A 21,618-nucleotide genomic window follows, 5' to 3' on the forward strand; every position below is an offset into this window, starting at 1 on the left:
AGCTCAACTAGAAATATTCGAATTGAGAAACCTTAAAGTACAAAAACAAGTTGTGGAAAAGTTGTAAATTAAAAAAAAAAAAGTTACCAACAGTTGAGGCACCACCAGACTACAATACTTTTAAGAGCTGGGAGTTTGGAAAAAAGAACTAACATACAAAGCTATGTGCGCACATGTGCACATGCAAATTGTGTTGTAATGAAAAATTGTGTCTCCAAATTTTACAGCCCAATCATTTTATTGCAGTGTCTCCTATTATAGATATCATGCTCTGACTGCAGGAGAGTTTTGGTAATTAACATAAAGCGCTGGTACAGAGACTTGTATCATTAAGGGAAACAGAGTCAAGAGCTCGGTTAGCAACAGTTTCTTCAAGTGACTGAGCCCCTGGAAGGGAGCATGAGAAAAACATCGTAATTATGTTTATGATGCAAATGCTAAGTCAAAGTAGCAATGATATGATCTATGTTGTAGCAAATAAGGTATAACAAAGTCTTCACAGTATAAATAAAATGTTCTAAAAAGAAACAAATATTCAACCTGTTAATAAATTGGTGAAATGTATACAGATAAAAATGGCTTATCACTGTACAATCTATCAACATGACAGTCCACATTCTATACATGGTAACTTGTGATTTTTAACATTTGCTACAAAAAAGTACAACAAATATTGGAAATCAACTTTAACATTTCTGATGTCTAAAAAGAATGAAGTCACTTCTGTTCTATGTTAAAAAATACATGTTCCCTGCTTCCTTTTAATATAATTTATAAAGCTTTACTAAATATTTTGTTCTAGAGAGACATCTATTGACTTATGTGAAAATAAAGTCCCATATCTTTAAAATCTATACTTACATATTGAGTATTTACAAATATTACTTAAAATGAAAATATTTATGCATAAATAGCATTTGCCATTCAAAGTATGAAGATAGAGATGCATTATTATAATTTGTACACCCTTAATTTGTACACAATTGAAAATATATTTATGTGAAATTTTACAAGTTAGGAAGAACAGGGGCATGCTAATTGAGAGTTAATACTAAATCATAACACCAGCATGGTTAAGAGGGGCCATATGAATGACCTGCAAGCAGCACAGGTTAATAATTTTCTGGAATTCCTATGAGTTACAATGCCAACCAGTAGCAATTAAGATACACATTACAGAGTACTAAGAAACTAGAGCAGTATGTAGTAGGTACTTAAATAGAATACTGGAAAGAATGTAGCCTAATTTTAATTGTGCTTTAGATGGGCAAAAGCTAAAATGTTATAGGAAAAACGACTAACTACTACCTCACTATTTCTTGTGCTTTAGACATTTCCTTTGTATTTCTCTTAAAGTATCTTGCTTCTTCCCCAAATGGGTTTGCTGAGGCTAAGACAATATTTAAAAGTGTGTACAAATTAAGCAACTAAAACTTGGGATCTTCTGTTACTAATGCTATTTCCAGTCGCTGATTAGATCAGTTACATCATCATATATGATATACTTTCCTTTAGAAGATAGGAACAAAGGGCTTTTTAGAGGTCAAGGCATGATGGGAGAGGTCTAAGAGCCAGTCTTAGAGAATTAAGGTATTTCTGAGATAGTGATTTTGTTCTGTGTTTTGCTCCAATATGATGATTGTTATTGAGTCAAAGGTCCTCACAAACCCTGTAATAATGTCTAAAATTCTGGAAATAATATACATATGACTCAAGAGATTAAATAGAAATGCAGTGGTGTCACCTAAAATACCTTTTAAAATAATTCAGTTTATAGAATTATTTGCTAGTTATATTTCACACCAGCAACTGAGTTAAGTCACACAACAATCAGAAAAACTGCATATACTTGAAATAACTTAAATAATAATATTCATATAAAGTCATGCTGCTTCCATGATTCAATTCACTTTAGGAAAAAAAGGACATAAAATTAACAAAAATTCCAAATCAATTTAAGGAATTCTCAGTTTTTGTTTAATAAATACATTAATGTCAAAAAATCTACTTAAAAATGGTTGGAAAGGGGCCGGGTGTGGTGATTCATGCCTGTAATCCTAGCACTTTGGGAGGCTGAGGCAGTTGGATCACCTGAGATCAGGAGTTCAAGACCAGCCTAGACAACATGGTGAAACCCCATTGCTACTAAAAAATACAAAAAAAATTAGCTGGGCATGGTGGCGTGCACCTGTAGTCCCAGCTACTTGGGATGCTGAGGCAGGAGAATTGCTTGAACGCAGGAGGCAGAGGTTGCAGTGAGCCGAGATTGCACCACTGCACTCCAGCCTGGCTGATGGAGTGAGACTCAGTCTCAAAAAAAAAAAGAAAAGAAAAAAAAAAGAAAAAGTTGGAAAGGAGTATTTACTGATAAATATTAATATTTTTTTCAACATGGTTGGAAAACAAGCATTGCATAGTATCCTATAAAGCAGACCACTCCCTTTAAATGTTGAGGGCAAAGTTAAAAGCAAAAACAACTGATAAACAACTTTTAATTTTTATGCTGACTTACAAAGTCCTCATATAAAAACGTATAGATTTAATCAACGCTCTTTGCCACTGTCTTTTGTGTGTTCCTTATAATCTTACTTGCTAACTTTCACCCAACAGTTCAGTGCCCTTCTGCCAACCATAAGAAGGGACTAAAACCACCATATAAGGTTACATCAAGTTTGCCAATAATTTGGTAAATAGTATGACCAAAGTAATCACGTGGTTGCATGTGGCCACCAAAATAACCGACACTTTTTGATAACATGATTTTTGTTTAAGGATTTGTGTTTGCCCTACACAGGCTGAAACTGCAACAATTCCAATATATAAACAGTTCATTTTATATTAAATCTGTAATTAATGCAGAGCAGTTCAACTTAAATGTGGTACTTCAATACCACTTTATGCTACATTGTTTGATTTAAAACCCTGGTTTATCATTTAACTAAAACACCGGAATGATTTGCTCAGACAAATCACATCTGCTGAAGCTATCTTGTTTGTTTCTTGGACTGACATACTGAAAACCACAGGAATATTATAGGAAACATACCTACAAAATTCAAAAAAAAATTATACATATTGATAATTTTTTAAAAATTATCAATTGCTTGCAAAACTAACCCAGCACAATCTGAAAACAATTAAAAAAAGAAATGAGGTTGCTTATGAAGGCTATAGCTTTGGTGACAACTTAGAGCCAAATTAGATCTGCAGTTGATTCAGACCTAAACAGTGTTCATGCCTGATGTTTCCATTTATTTGCAGGGTTTTATGGCTACAGCATATTCTTCACTCATTGCACACATGACAGACACCTAGAAGGAAAAAAGGAGGCAAAAGGTTATTCAGAAGACAATACATATAGGAGATATAATTAGTTCCTCATATATTGTATATTTGTGGATATTTTGTACATATGGACTTCTGAAAGGGGTATTCCAAAACAAGCTACTTTCTTTACAGTTTTCTAAAGCAGAATTTCTCAAAGAGTGGTTTGTAAGACAACTTCCAGGGAACAGGAAAAATAACTATAAACGTTTGAACACTTACTACACGTTACATTTCTGAAAGTTGTAACAAAGACAGTAAATCTCCTTCACTCTTTAACACTCCACTAGCATCATTTCTTACCTGTAAGAATAGCTCAGGGCTGGGCGCCTTGCTCAGGCCTGTAATCCCAGCTCTTTTGGGAGGCCAAGGTGGGCAGATCACCTGAGGTCAGGAGTTCAAGACCAGCTTGGCCAACATGTTGAAACCCAATCTTTACTACAAATACAAAAATTAGCCAGATGTGGTGGTGTGTGCCTGCAATCCCAGCTACTCAGGAGGCTGAGGGGAGGATAGCTCGAACGTGGGATGCGGAAGTTGCAATGAGCTGTGATCATGCCACTGCACTCCAGCCTGGGTGACAGAGGGAGACTCCGTCTCAAAAAAAAAAAAAAAAAAAAAAAGTCAGGTGCAGAGCTTCAAAACAAATTTGGGTTTGAGAGTAATGTTGATGTAGCAAAAATGAACTTTGATACTTTCTTTGATAATGAGTCTCTAAGGGTTTTATGGAAAACCTGCCTGAGAGATCATTTTCAACATTTTAGGAGTATTTTTAAACCACATTCCATATGTAGTATTTTATGTTAACTAGTTGAGGTCGAAGTTTTTATAAAATGGTTTTCAAAAACAATCCTTCTCTAAGTCTTTACCTGTACATCTTCACCTGCATTGTATTTTCCTTCTATTTCTTTGCCTAGTTCACCTTCTGGCAGTTTAAGATCCTCACGAACTTCACCAGTTTCTGTCAGCAGGGAAAGGTAACCATCTTGAATGCATATCAGCTATTAGAAGAAATTATATCATTTGTGCTGATTAGATTATATCCACTTCTTTGTAATGTTTACATAGTTAAATTGCAATTGATATTAATTCATTTAAGTACACAGTAATACATTAACATTCTTGGTATTTAAAATGCTAAAAATATAAAAAATTTACATACAGAATGGAAGTATAAGTTTACTCCTCCCGGTACTTCCCATACCCAATCTCTGCCTTATTAAACAGAGGTTTCTTTACAGTGTATTCCGTTTATGTTCACAAAATAAATATAGTTGCTGTTTTTTTTTTTTTTTTTAAATCAAAATGGGATACTGGGCCAGGCGCGGTAGCTCACGCCTGTAATCCCAGCACTTTGGGAGGTCGAGGTGGGTGGATCATGAGGTCAGGAGATTGAGACCATCCTGGCTAACACAGTGAAACCCCGTCTCTACTAAAAATACAAAAAATTAGCCAGGTGTGGTGGCGGGCACCTGTAGTCTCAGCTACTCGGGAGGCTGAGGCAGGAGAATGGCGTGAACCCAGGAGGTGGAGCTTGCGGTGCGCCGAGATCGCGCCCCTGCACTCCAGCCTGGGCGACAGAGCAAGACTCTGTCTCAAAAAAAAAAAAAGGGATATTGTAAATACTTTATAGTGAGCTGTTTTGACTTAATAATATGTCTTAGAAATACTTTCTAAGCAGAAAATATAAACCTACCTTAGTTAACTACCACATATCTGCATGGACATACTATAACTGATTTAACCAATTTCACATTACTGGGCATAAAAGTTATTTTTGCTATCACAAACAATGCATCTTCTAATTTGAGTATGAACAAAATTAAGTGGAAAACTTTTGGTCTTCAGCCAACAAGAACAACAACAAAATCCACTAGTGTATGGATAACATTAGTCTAAAAAAAAAACAAAAAAACCCAGTTGTCAACCCAACCTGCAAAAAAGCACGGTTTTGATACCACTGAACTTCTTTTACTACAGGAATGAGGAACCAACCAACCTCCACTCATTTATTCTATTACTAAAAGCATGTACACTATTAGTATGCCTAGAATCCTGACACGTTTTATAAGAGGCTACCATCCAGAATACCAGCTGCTAATATCTACAAAAGGAGTTAAAGACAATGGTCCTTGAACCCCTGTAACCACTATGATATAACCCAGGCATATCGCTGGGATTGCTCTCCTCCACATACACCATCTGCCAAAACTGACTATGGCTATCCACAGAAACTCTATCTACCACAGGAAATTTGAGTTTTTATATGTCTAGAAATCTCAAAAATAAGAAATCCTACAGAGCTACAACAAAGACTTTTAACTAACCACTTAGACCCTCAAATATTTGTGAGGTGGCTGGTAGAGAAGTGGGAGCAAGGAGGTTGAGGTAGAAGTGTAATTTTTTTTTAAAAAAATATTTTTTTAAAGATGGGGGTCTCATTATATTGCCTAGGCTGGCCTTGAACTCTTGGGGTCAAGTGAGCCTCTGCTTTAGCCTTCCGAGGAGCTGGGACTATAGGTGTGCACCAATGCACCTAGCTTGAAGTGTAATTTTTAAACAACCACAACATTCCAAGGCAAATCTTTCTGATTTCTGTTCTTTTAGTAATTCCCTAAAGCAGAGCTTGTCTATTTCAAGTTAAATGTTCCTACTGTGCCACTAGTGACTGAAACACAGAAGAATAATAATACTGATATTTTGAAAATGATGTATGTAATGGAGCTATTTTATTTTTTAAGAGTTAAGAATCATAAACTGTGGAATGAAATATATAAAGCATTTCAAATGTACAAATATATAAAACATCTAGTAAAACAATGCATTTACAAACATTAAACATCTTATTAAAATAAATTGCTATATTAAATACAATTCGAGTTTTCAAAAATAAAACTAAGCTACGAAAAACAAAAATAATGAGAACGAATTATTTAATCTTTGATATGGTTTGGCTCTGTGTCCCCACCCAAATCTCATCTTGAATTGTAATCCCCACATGTCGAGGGAGGGACCTGGTGGGAGGCAATTGGATCATAGGGTCAGTCTCCCCAGTGCTGTTGTCGTGATAGTGAGTGAGTTCTCTTCAAAGTGTTTAGCAGTTTCCCCCTCACTTGCTCTATCTCCTGCTGCCATGTAAGATGTGCCTTGCTTCCCCTTCACCTTCTGCCATGGTTCCTGAGGCCTCCCTAGCCATGTGGAACTGTGACTCAATTAAATCTCTTTTCTTTATAAATTACCCAGTCTCAGGTAATTCTTTATAGCAGTGTGAAAAAGGACTAATACAGAAAATTGGTACCAGGAGTTTGGGCCACTGCTATAAAGATGCCTGAAAATATGGAAACGACTTTGGAACTGGGTAATGGGCAGAGACTGCAACAGTTTAGAGGGCTCAGAAGAAAGAAAGATGAGGGAGAGTTTGAAACTTCCTAGAGACTTGTTGAATGGATTTGAACAAAATGCTGACAATGATATGGACAGTGAAGTCCAGGCTGAGGTGGTTTCAGATGATGGAGATGAGGAACTCACTGGAAACTGGAACAAAGGTCACTCCTGCTGTGCTTTAGCAAAAAGACTGGCAGCATTTTGCCCTGCCCTAGAGATCTGTGGAACTATGAACTTGAGAGAAATGATTTAGGTTATATGGCATAAGAAATTTCTAAGCAGCAAAGCACTCAAGAGGTAACCTGGCTTTTTTTGAAAGCGTACAGTCATATGCATTCATGAAGAGATGATCTGAAACTGGAGCTCATGTTTAAAAGGGAAGTATAGCATAAAAGTTTGAAAAATGTACAGCCTGACCATGTAGTAGAAAAGAAAAACCCATTTGCTGGGAAGAAATTCAAGCCAGCTGCAGAAATTTGCATAAGTAACAAGGAGCCGAATATTAATAGCCAAGACAATGGGGAAAATGTCTCCAGGGCATTCCAGAAATCTTCATGGCATCCCCTCCCAACACAGGCCTAGGAGGGAAAAATGGTTTCGTGGGCCAGGCCCAGGGCCCTGCTGCTCTGTATAGCCTTGGGACTTGGTGTCCTGTGTCGCAGTCACTCCAGCTCCAGCGGTGGCTAAAAGGGGCCAAGGTACAGCTTGGGCTGTTGCTTCAGAGGGTGTAAGCCCTAATCCTTGGTGGCTTCCATGTGGTGTTGGGCCTGCAGGTACACAGATGGCAAGAGTTGAGGTTTGGGAGCCTCTGCCTAGATTTCAGAGGATGTATGAAATGCCTGGAGGTCCAAGCAGAAGTCTGCTGCAGGGGCAGAGCCCTCATGGAGAACCTCTGCTAGGGCAGTGTGGAAGGGAAATGTTGGGTTAGAGCCCCCACACAGAGTCCCCACTGGGACACTGCCTAGTGGAGCTGTGAGAAGGGGGCCACTGTCTTCTAGATTCCAGAATGGTGTACCATGTGCCTGGAAAAGCCACAGGCACTCAATACCCACCAGTGAAAGCAGCTGCGAGGTTGTACCTTGCAGAGCCGCAGGGGTGGAGCTGCCCAAGGCCTTGGGAGCCTACCTTTTGGATCAGTGTGCCCTGGATGTAAGACATGGAGTCAAAGGAGATTATTTTGGAGCTTTAAGACTGAATGGCTGCCCTGCAAGGTTTCAGACTTGTATGGGACCTGTAGCTCCTTTGTTTTGGCCAATTTCTCTCATTTGAAATGAGAGCATTTACCCAATGCCTGTATCCTCATTGTATCTAGGAAGTAACTAACTTGCTTTTCATTTTACAGGCTCATAGGCGGAAGGGACTTCCCTTGTTTCAGATGAGACTTTGGACTTGGACTTTTGGGTTAATGCTGGAATGAGTTAAGACTTTCAGGGACTGTTGAGAAGGCATGATTGTGTTTTGAAATGTTAGAACATGAGATTTGGAAGGGGCCAGGGACAGAATAATATGATTTGGCTCTGTGTCCTCACCCAAATCTCATCTTGAATTATAATCCCCACATTTCAAGGGAGGGACCTGGTGGGAGATGATTGGATCATGGGGGCAGTTTCCCTCATGCTGTTCTCATGATACTAAGTGAGTTCTCATGAGATCTGATGGTTTAAAAGTGTTTGACAGTTCCCCCCGCTTGCTGTCTCTCCTGCTGCCATATAAAACATGCCTTGCTTCCCCTTCACCTTCTTCCATGATTGTAAGTTTCCTGAGGCCTCCCCAGCCATGTGGAACTGTGAATCAGTTAAATCTCTTTTCTTTATAAGTTGCCCAGTTTCAGGTAGTTCTTTATAGCAGTGTGAAAATGGACTAATACAATGTTTTAAATTGAATTATTTATTAAAAAATCTTAAGTTCTATAGAAAAATTGCAATAATGCAATGAAATCCCATATCCTTTACCTAGATACATCCATTGTTCACACTTAATCACATGTGCACTATTTTCTCTATGTATACATCCAATATATATATCTATCATATACATTCTTATTATTTTTACAGAACTATTGAGAGTAAGTTTCAAAGATCATGATTCTTCAGCAATAAATACTTCAGTGCAACAGCCATGACTTTTCAGCAATTAAAACTTCAGTGTATTTTTCTCAAGAACAAGGATATACTCTTAGATAACAACAATTTATTTTTCAAAATCAGGGAATTTAATATTGATAACCTATTATTCAATATATAGTACATATTTAAATTTGCCAATTGTCCTAGTATTGTCCTTGATAGCAACTTATTTCCCTAACTCCAGGGTCTTACCTTGTATTTATCTGGCTATCATGTCAGTTTAGTCTCTTAATTCTAACAGTTTCCCCCACCCTTTAACTTTCATGGCATCTTTTTGTTTTTTGGGGGGTTTGGTTTTTGTGAGACCAGGTATTGCTCTTTCATGCAGGCAGGAGTGTGGTGGCATGATCATGACTCACTGCAGCCTCAACCTCCAGGGCTCAAGTGATCCACCCACCTCAGCCTCCTGAATCACTGGGACCATAGGCATACAACCACTATGCCTGTTGTTGGTTTTTATTTTATTTTTTATTTTTTTAATTTTTATTTATACAGGGTCTTCCTGTGTTGCCCAGGCTGGTCTCAAACTCCTGGGGGCTCACTGTTTTATAGAATATTCCTCAGTTTGTGTTTGTCTCACTGTTTCCTCATGATTAAGGTAATGCATTTTTGAAAGGAATACTATACAAATGATGTGCCCTCAGAGTATCCTATCACGAGGCAAATGTCAATTTGTCCCATTACAAGTGATGCCAACTTTGATATGCTGACTAAGGTAGTTATCCGCCAGATTCTTCCACTCCAAAGTTACACTTTCCCCCTTTGTAATTTGCAAGCTTTAAGAAAAAAAAAAAAAAAGCCAACAGTGTCATCGTCAAGTCCCCAAGCATATTTTGTGCAAATGTTTCCATCTTCTCTCAAAGGCCTCTCTGACTCCATAGAGTTGGAAGGTGGGAATGGTAAGGAAATTGTTGTAAGTATCTTCTTCTGGTCCTTTACCTTTAAACAAACCTACTGATTTGATTACTTTTAGATGTTTTTGAACAATTTTTTTTTTTTTGGTAGAAAGTAATTATTGTTAGTAGCAAGCAGGGAGACAGCAGCGGTGAGGGTCAAAAAACTTTAGAGATGTTAGGCATGTGGAGGCGTACCAAGCTCCTGAGCAGTATATGAGGTTATAATGCTATCAGAACGTGGTATTTTTGGCCGGGTGCGGTGGCTCACACCTGTAATCCTAACATTTCTGGAGGCCAAGGCGGGCGGATCATTTGAGGTCAGGAGTTCGAGACCAGCCTGGCCAATATGGCAAAACCTTGTCTCTACTAAAAATACAAAAATTAGCCAGATGTGATGGCACCTGGAGTCCTAGCAACTTGGGAGGCTGAGGCAGGAGCATCACTTGAACCCAGGAAGCGGAGGTTGTAATGAGCTGAGATCATGCCACTGCACTCCAGCCCGGGTGGCAGAGCAAGATTCTATCTCAAATAAAAAATACCCCATTCTTTTTTTTTTTTTTTTTTTGAGATAAAGAATGGGGTATTTTTTATTTCCTACTAAAATATTCTAGGGCTCCTTGGATAATTCCAGGTCCAGATCAGGAAGTGTGTAAGATGAACCTGGAGCAAGCTGTTGTACTAAAAAGCAAGGAGCTATCAAGGAGAATTAAAATTAGGCCCATGTCAAAGGGACTCAAGAGCTAACTTGAATAAGCTCCCATTGGCCAAGATGGAACAATGTGAGAATAAATAAGGACACTAACAACAATGGATTGAAACACAAATATGTTTAAATGCTGGAGTTTATAATGAAAAAATATGTATTTCGTCATCTTTTGTGGATGCTAGGAACCAATTTATTTTATAAACTGTACCTTAAAGGGAAAGAGTCAAATACACCCACCCCTGCTACACACACAGACACTGGTACTGTCTCTTAAGGCAAACAAACAAACAAAAATTGATGAAGGGAATAGAAGTATTCTGGCTAAGAGAAACAAATGAAGGAATGACAGATCATAAATTCTGTCTCCTCCAATTAATAGATTGAGGCAGTGATCACATATCTGATAATATCACAAAAGGAGAAACAATCAGACTTATTTACCTAATGACTGCATAGAACATTACGGAGTAGTCCTATTAAAGGAAAGAAAGGAAGAAAATAAAAATCTGAACTGAATCTGATCAAGACTCTACATCTTACTACCAAGTTTCAGGAAACACAAGCGACAGAGGAACATGTTAAAAAACAAGGAAATGCAATTAGCAAAATCCATACAGTAGGAAAGTCTACAGAAGAAATGATCCAGTGTCTGTCAAAAAATTGCAGAGACAGAATTAATCACACTGGTAATTGTTGAAGGTGAGTGACAGGTACACAGGATTCATTATACTATACTTTGAAAATTTCCACAATAAAAAGTGAAACAAAAAATGCTATAATATATATGAATTCTAGAATGAGCACTGTAACCACTAAGTGCTGGGAGGCACAGTAAGCTAAGGAAGCAAAACATGATCTAAAAGGGAGTGTGGGGAGAGTTAATGACTGCAGATTCTGTCTTAGATGTAGTCAGAATAGGAAAGAACACTGAAAAGGGGGAATTATTGGGAAACTATTTTGCCTGCATTTGTACTACTGATATACAACAGGAGGCTGGAGAAGGTATATTATCCCTACAGGTGCCTTCTTTTTTTTTTTTTTGAGATGGAGTCTAGCTCTGTCGCCAGGCTGGAGTGCAGTGGCACGATCTTGGCTCACTGCAACCTCTACCTCCCTGGTAGTCTTGAACTCCTGATCTCATGGTCCGCCCACCTCGGCCTCCCAAAGTGCTGGGATTACCGGTGTGAGCCACAGTGCCTGGACAGGTGCCTTCTTAGTTCTAATTTCTGAATTTAATTTTGTTTCTATTTCAAAACAACCAGACTTGTTTAGGTAACACCTATTCCTTTTTATTTCTTCCTTCTTTTCCCCCAGAGTATAGCACTCCTGTGCTACTTCCTTAGAATTGCTGGTCCCTGGTAGAGACTGAATGCTTGATCACTATTATTATACAGCCTAAGCAAATAACACCACCATAACCTGACCCATCATCTGACCCATCAAGCCACAGGCACACAACTGGGAAGGCACAGCAGCTCTCCATCATTGAGTGGAAGTAGCATATATGAGATCAGTTTGAGAAGGACCTAAAGGTACAAACAAGTTGTATAAGAAGTGGCTCAGACTCAGAAAACACTTTTTCTTACCACACTGACACTTCTCCTTCAACTCATACCAATGACTTGATGGAGAGTTGCCTATGACCAGCTGACTGAGAAAGGAAAATATTCACAATGGTTTCTAGATGGTTATGCATTATATGATGACACTATTCAGGGGTCAGCCTGAAAGTGGGTTTGGGAAGAACTTCAAGCACTGGACCTGAAAGAAGACAGAACCAGAAGTGTGGATTTGCACTGATTATGAGCTATAGCTAACATAGCTAACAATTTGGCTGGAAGGTTAAGGACACTGAAAGAACAAGATAGGAAAACTGCTGACAGTAAGGTTTGGAGAAGTGGTAAGTTGACAGACCTCTCCAAATAATTGAAGAATGTGTCCATATGAATGCTCACCAAAGGGAATCTGTAGAGATTAGGCTCTAAAAAATTAGGTGTACAAGGTGATTCTCTCTGTGAATGTGTGAATGCCATTCAGCTTCTTTTTTTTTTTTTTTTTTTGAGACTGAGTCTTGCTCTGTCACCAGGCTGCAGTGCAGTGGTGTGATCTTGGCTCACTGCAACTTCCACCTTCCAGGTTCAATTGATTCTCCTGCCTCAGCCTCCCAAGCAGCTGAGGTTACAGGTGCCTGCCACCACACCTGGCTAATTTTTGTATTTTTTGTAGAGATGTACAGATGCCTTCCTTTTTTTTTTTTTTTTTTTTTTTGAGATGGAGTCTTGCTCTGTTGCCCAGGCTGGAGTGTAATGGCGGGATCTTAGCTCACTGCAACTCCGCCTCCCAGGTTCAAGTGATTCTCCTGCCTCAGCCTCCTGAGTAGCTGGGATTACAGGCATGCACCACCACGCCTGGCTAATTTTTTTTATTTATTAGAGACGGGGTTTCACCATGTTGGCCAGGATGGTCTCAATCTGACCTCGTGATCTGCCTGCCTTGGCCTCCTAAAGTGCTGGGATTATGGGTGTGAGCCACCGTGCCTGGCCTCAGCTTCTTTTTGTAGCTTCCCTCATCTTTGCTCAGTGGGATCAATGACACAGGCTTTCTCTCACCAAGACTGATCTGACTGTAGCCACTACTGAAAACCTCACAGAAACAGGAGAGTCTTGATATGGCAGAAGAAGAACATAGAACAGAAGAACAAGAAGTCTTAATATGTTTCCCAGAAGAACAGGTGGCCACCTGACTGTACCCCTTCCATCATGAAACAGGCAGCAATTTTTTCTTATTGCAATAGTTTTACTCTACATATGGATTTGCCTTTCTTGCCTGCAGTGCTTCTGCTAAAATCTCATCTCAATTTACAGAATGCCTCATTCCTGTCATAGTATCTCACATTGCATCACTTCTGACTAGAAAACTAATTTTATAGGCAAAGTAACGAGGCAGTGAAACACCCAGATAATTTGCTGGTTCATGTACCCTATCATTCCAAAACAGCTTGCCTCTGTGGATCGGCCTAGTGAAGACTCACATATGGCACCTGCTGAATGGTACTTTGTTGGCCAGGAGTGCTGTCTTTTGCAGGTTACAATATATTTCAATATATGGTGCTATTTTTCCTATATGTAGAATACACAGTTCTAGGAACTAAAGTTAGTGGCTCTTCTCATGATTACCCTTAATGATCCTGTAACAAATATTTGCTTATTGGGCCCTATTGGTTTAGAGGTTTTCTATTTCCAAAGAAAGACTGCTTCCATCTGAGAACACAAGGATACCCATGAAACAGGTAAAAATTATAAAAAGACTTTAAGCTCAATCAATTAACATATCTAAACATTCAAATAATATACTACTTATTTGAATTCAATTAACATATCTCAGCATTCAAATGATATACTACTTATTTGAATTCAATTAACATATCTCAACATTCAAATAATATACTACTTATTTGAAGAATATACTAGGATTTAATAGTCACAGTTTTGGCAACTCACTAATAATCCAAAGGTCTACAATATATACTTTATGTGTCTATAGTAATTAGTTTTCCTTCTGGAAAATGGTCTTCACATGACAGGTAAAACTTTAGTAAATGCAGAAACGGCATTTAACTTGTGGTGAGGTTCATATCAACACAGAACTTTCTAAAGAAATATGATTCCAGAGAGTGCTAAAGTCTGAATAAGCATTTCTGTATGAATTTGGGGATTCCCAAAGGTATATCTGGATGTATTTATAATTTTCATCACTCAGTCCTGGACATCTGTAACCACTTTTGGGAGAAGTAACGTAAATGAGCAATTCTAACCAAGCTAATCTTGAAAGAGAAGTCAGGAGACAATTTTTCTTTCATTCTGAACTTATTTTAAAACACATAAAATTAAAACTATAAATATTAATACGTTTTGTTTCCTGTTTACTTTTTAATTATTATAATGAACAGAATACATATTTCTCTTTAGCCAACTGCTGAACTGGCACTCAAAATATTGAATTCAAATATAAAGGATTACACACAGCCAAATAATGAGTAGATATTTAATCAAGGCACTTGGTTAGGTAAGTGAAGACCACCATAGCAAAACAAATATAAATAGAAAGGCCCACAGAACTTTTTTTTTTGAGACAGGGTCCCACTCTGTCGCCCAGGCTAGAGTGCAGTGGAGTGATCATGGCTTAGTGCAGCCTTGACCTCCCAAGGCTCAACTGATCCTCCCACCTCAGCCTCCGGGTCTGCTGGGACTACAGCTGTGTACACCACCATGACTGGCTAATTTTTTTTTTTTTTCTGTATTTTGTAAAGATGGGGTTTCACCACATCACCCAGGCTGGAGAACTAGTTTTTTAAAAAATTAACAGAAATAAGTTTTCTATGCTGACTTGAAAATGAAGAGCAGAGAAATAATGAGTACTTTCTATGCCAGGCATTGTTGTATTAACTAATTAAACCTCAAAATGATCCCATGGGGCATTATTATTTATGTCTTTGCTTTATAAAGAAAGAAATGGAAGCAAAACAGATTAAGTAACTTGTCAACCAAGGTCACACAGCTATTCAGTGCCAAAGTAGAGACTAGGACCAGGCCTGCCTGGCTTAAATCATCCTCTTACCCACTTTGCAGTGCGGAGTACATACCAAGGGTTGGGACAAGGGTGAAGTAAGACACTTGTCTTGGGTGCAAAATTAAAGAAGGCACCAAAAAAACCGCAGTGATCAGATAGGCACTTTAATGCAATATTTTAAAAAATTAGAATTAATGCAAAAATCCTATCATAAAATACCAAAATTCTAAATAAAGATGGGATCAGAATTAATTTTCTTTGCGCCTTGAGCTCCTATATGGCTCGTCATTGTTACTAGTTCTGTCGTTATTTAAAATTTTGTGCCTGAGGCAAGAGCCTCCCTCACTTCATTTGCCTCATCCTAGTCTAGGACCTAAACCAAATTTTTCCTTTAAGTCTTGAGCTCCAATCAATGACTGGCTAACTTTATCATAGTATAATAGCAATTATCTGAACTGCTGATACCATCTTTCTGAAACATGCAACAGGCAAAAGCATTCTATATTGAATGAATATTACTGAATATCATTAATACTGAACAGTCAAAGCTTTCATACTTTAAGATGAAAAGAGAAACCCAATTTTGACAACATTCTATGCTCAACTTTAGCTGCTGTACTATCTCTACCACATTCAGTAATCACATATACATTTAACAAATATTTTTCGAGCACCTACTATGGACCACATCAAATTTGGTGCTCCAACAATAATGAAGTGATTAAGTACAATATACATTTAACAAATGTTTTTTGAGCACCTACTATGTACCACATCAAATTTGGTGCTCCAACAATAATGAAATGATTAAGTAGAATTTTTACATAGGAAAAGGGGGAAACAGAACAGCACTTTTTGGTACGTATCTACTTATGGAGTTCTTATGGGGTACATTTTCTCATTTAATCCTCATATTATCCCTATTTTGTAGATGAGAAAACAGGCTCAGAAAGGTTGTATAACTTGTCCAAAATCATCCAACTAGAAAGTGACAGAACTAGATCCAAACCCAGATCTACCTGGTTAAAAAAACCCACTTGCAAGACAATTCAAATTTCTACCAAGACTTCAAAGCAACCTAGAAAACATTTATGGCAAGTAGGAAAGTGAAAATATAAAAGTGTTTACTAGATTAAAACCACAAAAAAGCATGTTTGCATGTGGACAAACAGCAAAAGGAAATCATTGCGTAAGTGCAGTTGATAGTAACATTAAAAGAAATTTATACAATACAACAAAGGGTACAGAAAAAAATCAGTTTAAGTCGGATAAAACAAATACCAGTGTCAACTTTGTATTTTTTACTACGTAAAATGAGCAGAAATGAGTTTGATATATGGTATGCTTGATATAGAAATTGAAGACTTTCAAGAAAAGCTTTAGTTACAAGTAATCTGAGCTTCCACATCCTATAAGGTCAATTATTTGGTTATTATCAATACTCCAAACAACAAAATGCTATCATTAAATATGACCTACCCAAATGTATAACTGGAACTAAAACTTGAAATTTACATATATAATTTAGCAAAAGGTCATAGCATGGTCACTGAATACAATTTAACCAATTATATAGTTTTTGTGTTTTCTTCAAAATACTCAGTGACCATGTACTTTATCCTTTATATTTATGGCTTTCAACTTATTTCCCTACTTTAGAATGTCAAGTTCTGACTAACATTCATTAATGCAAAAACTTGGTAGGAACATGAATTTCAGTAGTTTCTTGAATGTCTCAGGTCTGATCAGTGAAAAGAAACAAAATTTCCAGGAGGGATGTTTTAAACTAGAATAAGAAATATTTTACAACAGAGAGAATAGTACTTTTACTAAACATTGGACTTAATTGCAATATGCAGTCACTTGGCCTGAGGAACACTAATAAGTATTTGATTTTTTTAAAAATGCAAGAATGTGAAAAAAATAGCAAACTAGCAATAATCCTAGAAAAGTACATGTGTTAAACATCACTATTTCTCCAATTTCTAAGATAGCTGGTGCCTAATAATTGGTTAGAAAAACCTACAAAACTTCTCTTGGGTTTTGTCAAATTATTACTGATAGTACAAAGTATTTGCACCTTGAAGAAACAAGCAACATTCTAAAGAAAATCAATGCTTACTTGATAATCATTTCTCTTAATATTTGGAACATCCATGTTGTGAGTAGAAGGACAAATATCTTCATATTTTTTGCCCGTGAAAATATCAATTCCAACAAGGTGAACCTAACAGGAGAACAGGAAACCTGTTTAATCTCTGCCAAGTATATCACTCATTACACACACAAGAGCACAATACCAACGCTGATTACGACAGATTCTTTTTCTCCTCCTTCCAAGGTCATCTAATTTTACTTAAAAAAAAAAAGTAGTGGTCTTACAATTAAGAGTTAGTAAACAACTAAACAGTGTCATGACATGTCAAGACCCAATATAGTCCAGTGATTCAATTATGAGATTACACAAGAAAAATAAAGTGTAGGTTTCTTAGAATTGCTAGAACAGGTTTTCTCATCTGTAAACTGAATAGATCGTATAGGTCACTAGGATTCAGGAAAGTTTCAGTTCCCAGTAAGGGCCCAAGAAGGGAATGCTACCTTTAAAAGTATTCAATGTAATAACTGATTACCCAGTAATTGTGGGAAGAAAAAATAGTGCTTATTGCAAAATTTTAAGTATAGAAATCTCATGATCTGTAATGGAATACAAATGATCAAAGTCCCAACGCCGAAGCCTAAGCCTGATCTGCAAGGGTACTTACCTTGGCATGACCATGCTTTCCAGTTTTAGAAGTTGACATCTCCACTATTTTGCATGGTCGTCCTTTGAGCACCACGAAGCCGTTTTTGCGCAAGGCCGAGCACTGCATAGGGTAAGTGCTGGAAGCCCCGGCATCTCCAGTAGTGAAATCAATTTCTTCTGCCATGGTGGGCTGGGGAGATGGTAGTTTTTCCGTGGGAACTACACAAAAAGTTTGTGTTTGCTTTTTAACAACGGGTATGTAGGCAGGGAAACGTCTCATTTCGGACAAGTTATGTGCCAAGCATCATGGGCCCGTTATTTCTGCATGTAAGGAACACCCACCCTAGACTAGTGGACACTTTCTAACTCTGGCCTCTACAAACTTTTCCAGCTATTGCTTGGGGAGGTGGGATGAGAAGTCGCAGAGGAGCTCGCGGAGGGTGGGGAAACCCGCCCTGGGCGCTTCTCCGCGCTGGAAACAGCAGGTTGCGGCCCCCATCGCCCCACCGCAAAAGCCGGCGACCTTCCCCCGCCGCCCAGCCCTCGGCCGCCGCCCCGAACCGTACTGCGGGGGACCCAGTCCAGGCCGCACGTCCCCGCGAAGGATGCGGGGTAACAGAACCTGGCCAGCAGCACCGGCCCTCTGCTAGCTGGCGCGCACCCCGCCCTCCACCCTTCAACGCCGCCGCCGGGGCCGCACAGGCGCCCCCTGTTCTGCCGGCATCCAGGGCTCAGCTCGGCCCGGCCCGGCCCCACTAGGGCCTGAGCCCCAGCGGGTCCCGCGCTCGCCTCTGTTCCCCCATCCATTCTCCTTCTTTCCCTCGGTTAGCGCTCGGCTCTGGGCTCCTTCCCCGGCCCTGCTTCGCTCTGGCCCCATCCCCATCAGCTTTTCCCCAGGTCCTCACCTTTCAGCTGGCAAAGAGCGCCTTTCGTCTGCGCACCCGCGCTGGTCCCCTAGAGCAGCGGCGCCGGCGGCGGCGGTGGCGGCCGCGGCAGTTCCAAGAGACGGGGCGGGGCCGCCACACTTTCCACACCCCAGCCTCCCCGCCCTTACCCGCCCCCACGCAGCCCTATTTCCGGGATAGGCCCCGGAGCGTCACAGGCACCGCCCTCTCGGGCTACCATTGGCTACCAGATTCCCGAGGCTCCGCCCAGTCACGTGAAGAGCGCCCTGGCAACCCCACGTGCTGCGGATTAGTGCACTTCCGGCGTGGAGCGCACTTTCAGCAGTCTGGTTGCCGAGGGTGAGCTCGCTGGCAGAGGAACTTGCGCCTTCCAACTCTTAGGTTTGTTGCGTTCGGGTCGCAGTGGACTTTAATGGGAACCAAGCAAGGCACCCAGTGGCCCCTGCCATCAGGTGCTTGGCAGTTATCACATGACGATCGTCAGAATTCGCGAGGCGCGTAGATTCAGCGAGTGCCAGTGTGGCTGGCTGTGAAGCGAACTTTGGGTTCGAGCTTCTGGTTCAGCTTGCAGCCTTTCTTGGGGTTCCAACCTCCTCCTGGTCCTTAAAGAAGAATTCAGGTGCAGTATTTTATTACCCAGCTTGGCACCGCCGGTCCTGAGGACCCCATTCACCTCTTGGTGAGATTTTTGGCAGCGACTGCTGCTGGATGCCCCTGTGGAGTCAGCACTGCTGCCTGGGGTGGGAACTCCTGAAGCATCCGTCAGCTAACAAGCCAGCAGTGAAATGAATTAACCCACTTCTCACAGCAAAGGCTGTTGGGAGGTTGTGGAGGCAAAGGGCGTCTGACTCCTACGGCATTGTGGGTCCACAGAGGTGTTCTGCCAACTCATCCATTCTTTCCTCCTGGCATTGGCATTCCTTAGAGTTTGTGGTTTAACCCTGCCACATTAGAACGCTTGGATGGTCTTCAAAATTGACCTAGAGCTTGTAGACTGCCATAGAAAGGTTCTTAAAAGCGATGTGCTCCCCCTTGACGTTTCATTTCGCAACATACCACAGTATCCTATCTTGGGGAGGTGATCTAGGAAATTATTTCCCATCCCACACCCGCATTTATGTGGTAACTCTGATTTCCTATTGCTGTCTCATGAATAATCCCATATCTCACATTCCTGTATGACTCTACAGTTTACACATATCTTTCAAACATGTCCAATTTAACTTTCGCAATAAGTTACTGCCCTCTCATGTACTGAATTCAGCCTCTAGCTAATATATAAAGGAGCCATTACAGCAGTGGCTCATGCCTGTAATCCCAGCACGTTGGGAGGCTGAGGCAGGTGGGTTCCCTGAGCTCAGGAGTTCGAGATCAGCCTGGGCAGTGTGGTGAAACCCCTTCTCTACCAAAAATACAAAAGCTTAGCTGGTCATGGTGCCGTGCACCTGTGGTCCCAGCTACTAGGGAGGTTGAGGTGGGAGGATCACTTGAGCCTAGGAGGTGGAGACTGCAGTGAGCGGAGATCCGGCCACTGTATTCCAACCTGGGTGACAGAGTGACACCACCACCCCCCCCACGCCCAACCCCCCAGAAAGAAAGAGCCGGATTAGAATCTCGGTTCATTAGCTCTTTCTGCTTTTCCTTATACCTCCTAACTTTTCCCTATTGTTTTTAGAATGATCACTAATAGTATTTAGTATTTATATAGGCAAGTAGTGTACTAAATTTTTGATGTGCATTATTCCTTTGATTGTGACTGCTGCTCTCTATTTTTAACCTTTTGAAGTTATTCATGTAAAGTAAAATTTGTCCATTTTCTTTTTATGAGTTTTGAAAAACATATCTTGATCATCTGCTATGATCAAGATATGGAATATTTCCCTCATTCCAAAAGTTTTCTAGTGGTTTTTTGTGCTCAGTTTCCTCCCTCTACATCCAGCCCCTGGCAAATATTAACAGTACTTTTTTAACCTGAATTTTTAGTTACGGAAAAAGGAGGAAAGTTACGCAATTTTCCCCAGATTACAAAGCTAGTAAGTCGGAAAACCAAGATTGGAACCTAGGCACTTTGGTTCCAGAGTCACTGCTCTACCTACCACCATATACTGCATTCACAAAAGATTTGGGTTTGGAATCAAATGACTGAGCATCACTCATTCAATAAATACAGTCAGTTCTCCTGAAGTCAGTAAGAACACTGAATTGGCAAATACTAAACCATTGCTCCTAGGGGAAATACAGGGTTAGGTTCCTCTGAGCCTCTAGGCCACAACATTGGTTAATATGTGATTTTTAGTGTGTTTCTATTTAAAGACACCTGATTTGCTATGTATTGTTGGTTCATTAACATTAAACTCATGGCCAACAGCCATGTAATTCATACCTGAAGGTAGCTTATCTAACATATGCTCTCTGTAAGGCACACTGTAGCTTTCTTGTGTTTCGGAACATTAGCTCTTCAGCACAGTGCTTGGGGGCCATTTTGAACAGTGAAATCAACAAAAAGCACAACAATGCAAAAACTGGCAATAAATAGACTGAAAAGAATACTGGTTTACAGTTTGACAACTGAAACAAGAAGGCAAAGCATGGCTGTGTTTGACCTCAGCTAAATGTGCATTAGATGGCACCAGTCTCTGTGCATGTTCACAAATGACTTCAAAAGCACTGCAAGTATTGATTTTAAGATTATAAGTAAATTATGTCCAGTATGCAAATTTGCAAATATGGAACAAAAAATAATGGAGATCGACTGTGTACTTTAGCAGCCTTACCTCTGGTATTACTATGTTGACCAAGACAGCCTCTGGTTCCTAAGGTGCTTGCAGTCTATTGCAGAAGACAGTCTAGTAATTTTAAAATATAAAACAAAGGCTAGTAAAGAAATAACTATAAGACACTGAAAAAAGGGGCTTATCTAGGCTAGGCAGTGTCCAATTAAAATATGATACAAGCCACATATAGT

General features: G+C 39.7%; 1 protein-coding gene and 1 long non-coding RNA gene across 3 annotated transcripts in view; one reads left to right on the forward strand and one right to left on the reverse strand.

The window, feature by feature from the left end:
- Window positions 1-219: 219 nt before the first annotated feature.
- On the reverse strand, window positions 220-18,809 carry EIF5A2 (eukaryotic translation initiation factor 5A2). Of its 2 annotated transcripts, none has more exons than XM_063621661.1 (5): window positions 18,654-18,809; window positions 17,768-17,967; window positions 17,128-17,232; window positions 4,194-4,325; window positions 220-3,311 (listed from the first exon to the last, which is right to left on the reverse strand). In XM_063621661.1, the coding sequence occupies exons 2-5, from the start codon at window positions 17,930-17,932 to the stop codon at window positions 3,252-3,254; spliced, it is 462 nt and encodes a 153-aa protein (XP_063477731.1). In that variant the 5' UTR covers window positions 17,933-17,967; window positions 18,654-18,809; the 3' UTR covers window positions 220-3,251. The 2 variants fall into 2 exon arrangements, with proteins under 2 accessions (XP_063477731.1, XP_063477732.1); XM_063621662.1 differs by having other exon boundaries at window positions 17,768-17,938; window positions 18,654-18,786.
- A 109-nt stretch (window positions 18,810-18,918) lies between these two features.
- Window positions 18,919-21,618, forward strand: part of LOC134733071 (uncharacterized) — a 207,727-nt gene continuing 205,027 nt past the window's right edge. Inside the window, exon 1 of the long non-coding RNA XR_010116644.1 lies at window positions 18,919-19,034. This is a non-coding gene — a long non-coding RNA (uncharacterized lncRNA). The remainder of the gene's footprint in view (window positions 19,035-21,618) is intronic.

The sequence above is a fragment of the Symphalangus syndactylus genome, chromosome 17, assembly GCF_028878055.3.
Source record: "Symphalangus syndactylus isolate Jambi chromosome 17, NHGRI_mSymSyn1-v2.1_pri, whole genome shotgun sequence".
Classification (NCBI taxonomy): Eukaryota; Metazoa; Chordata; class Mammalia; order Primates; family Hylobatidae; genus Symphalangus; species Symphalangus syndactylus.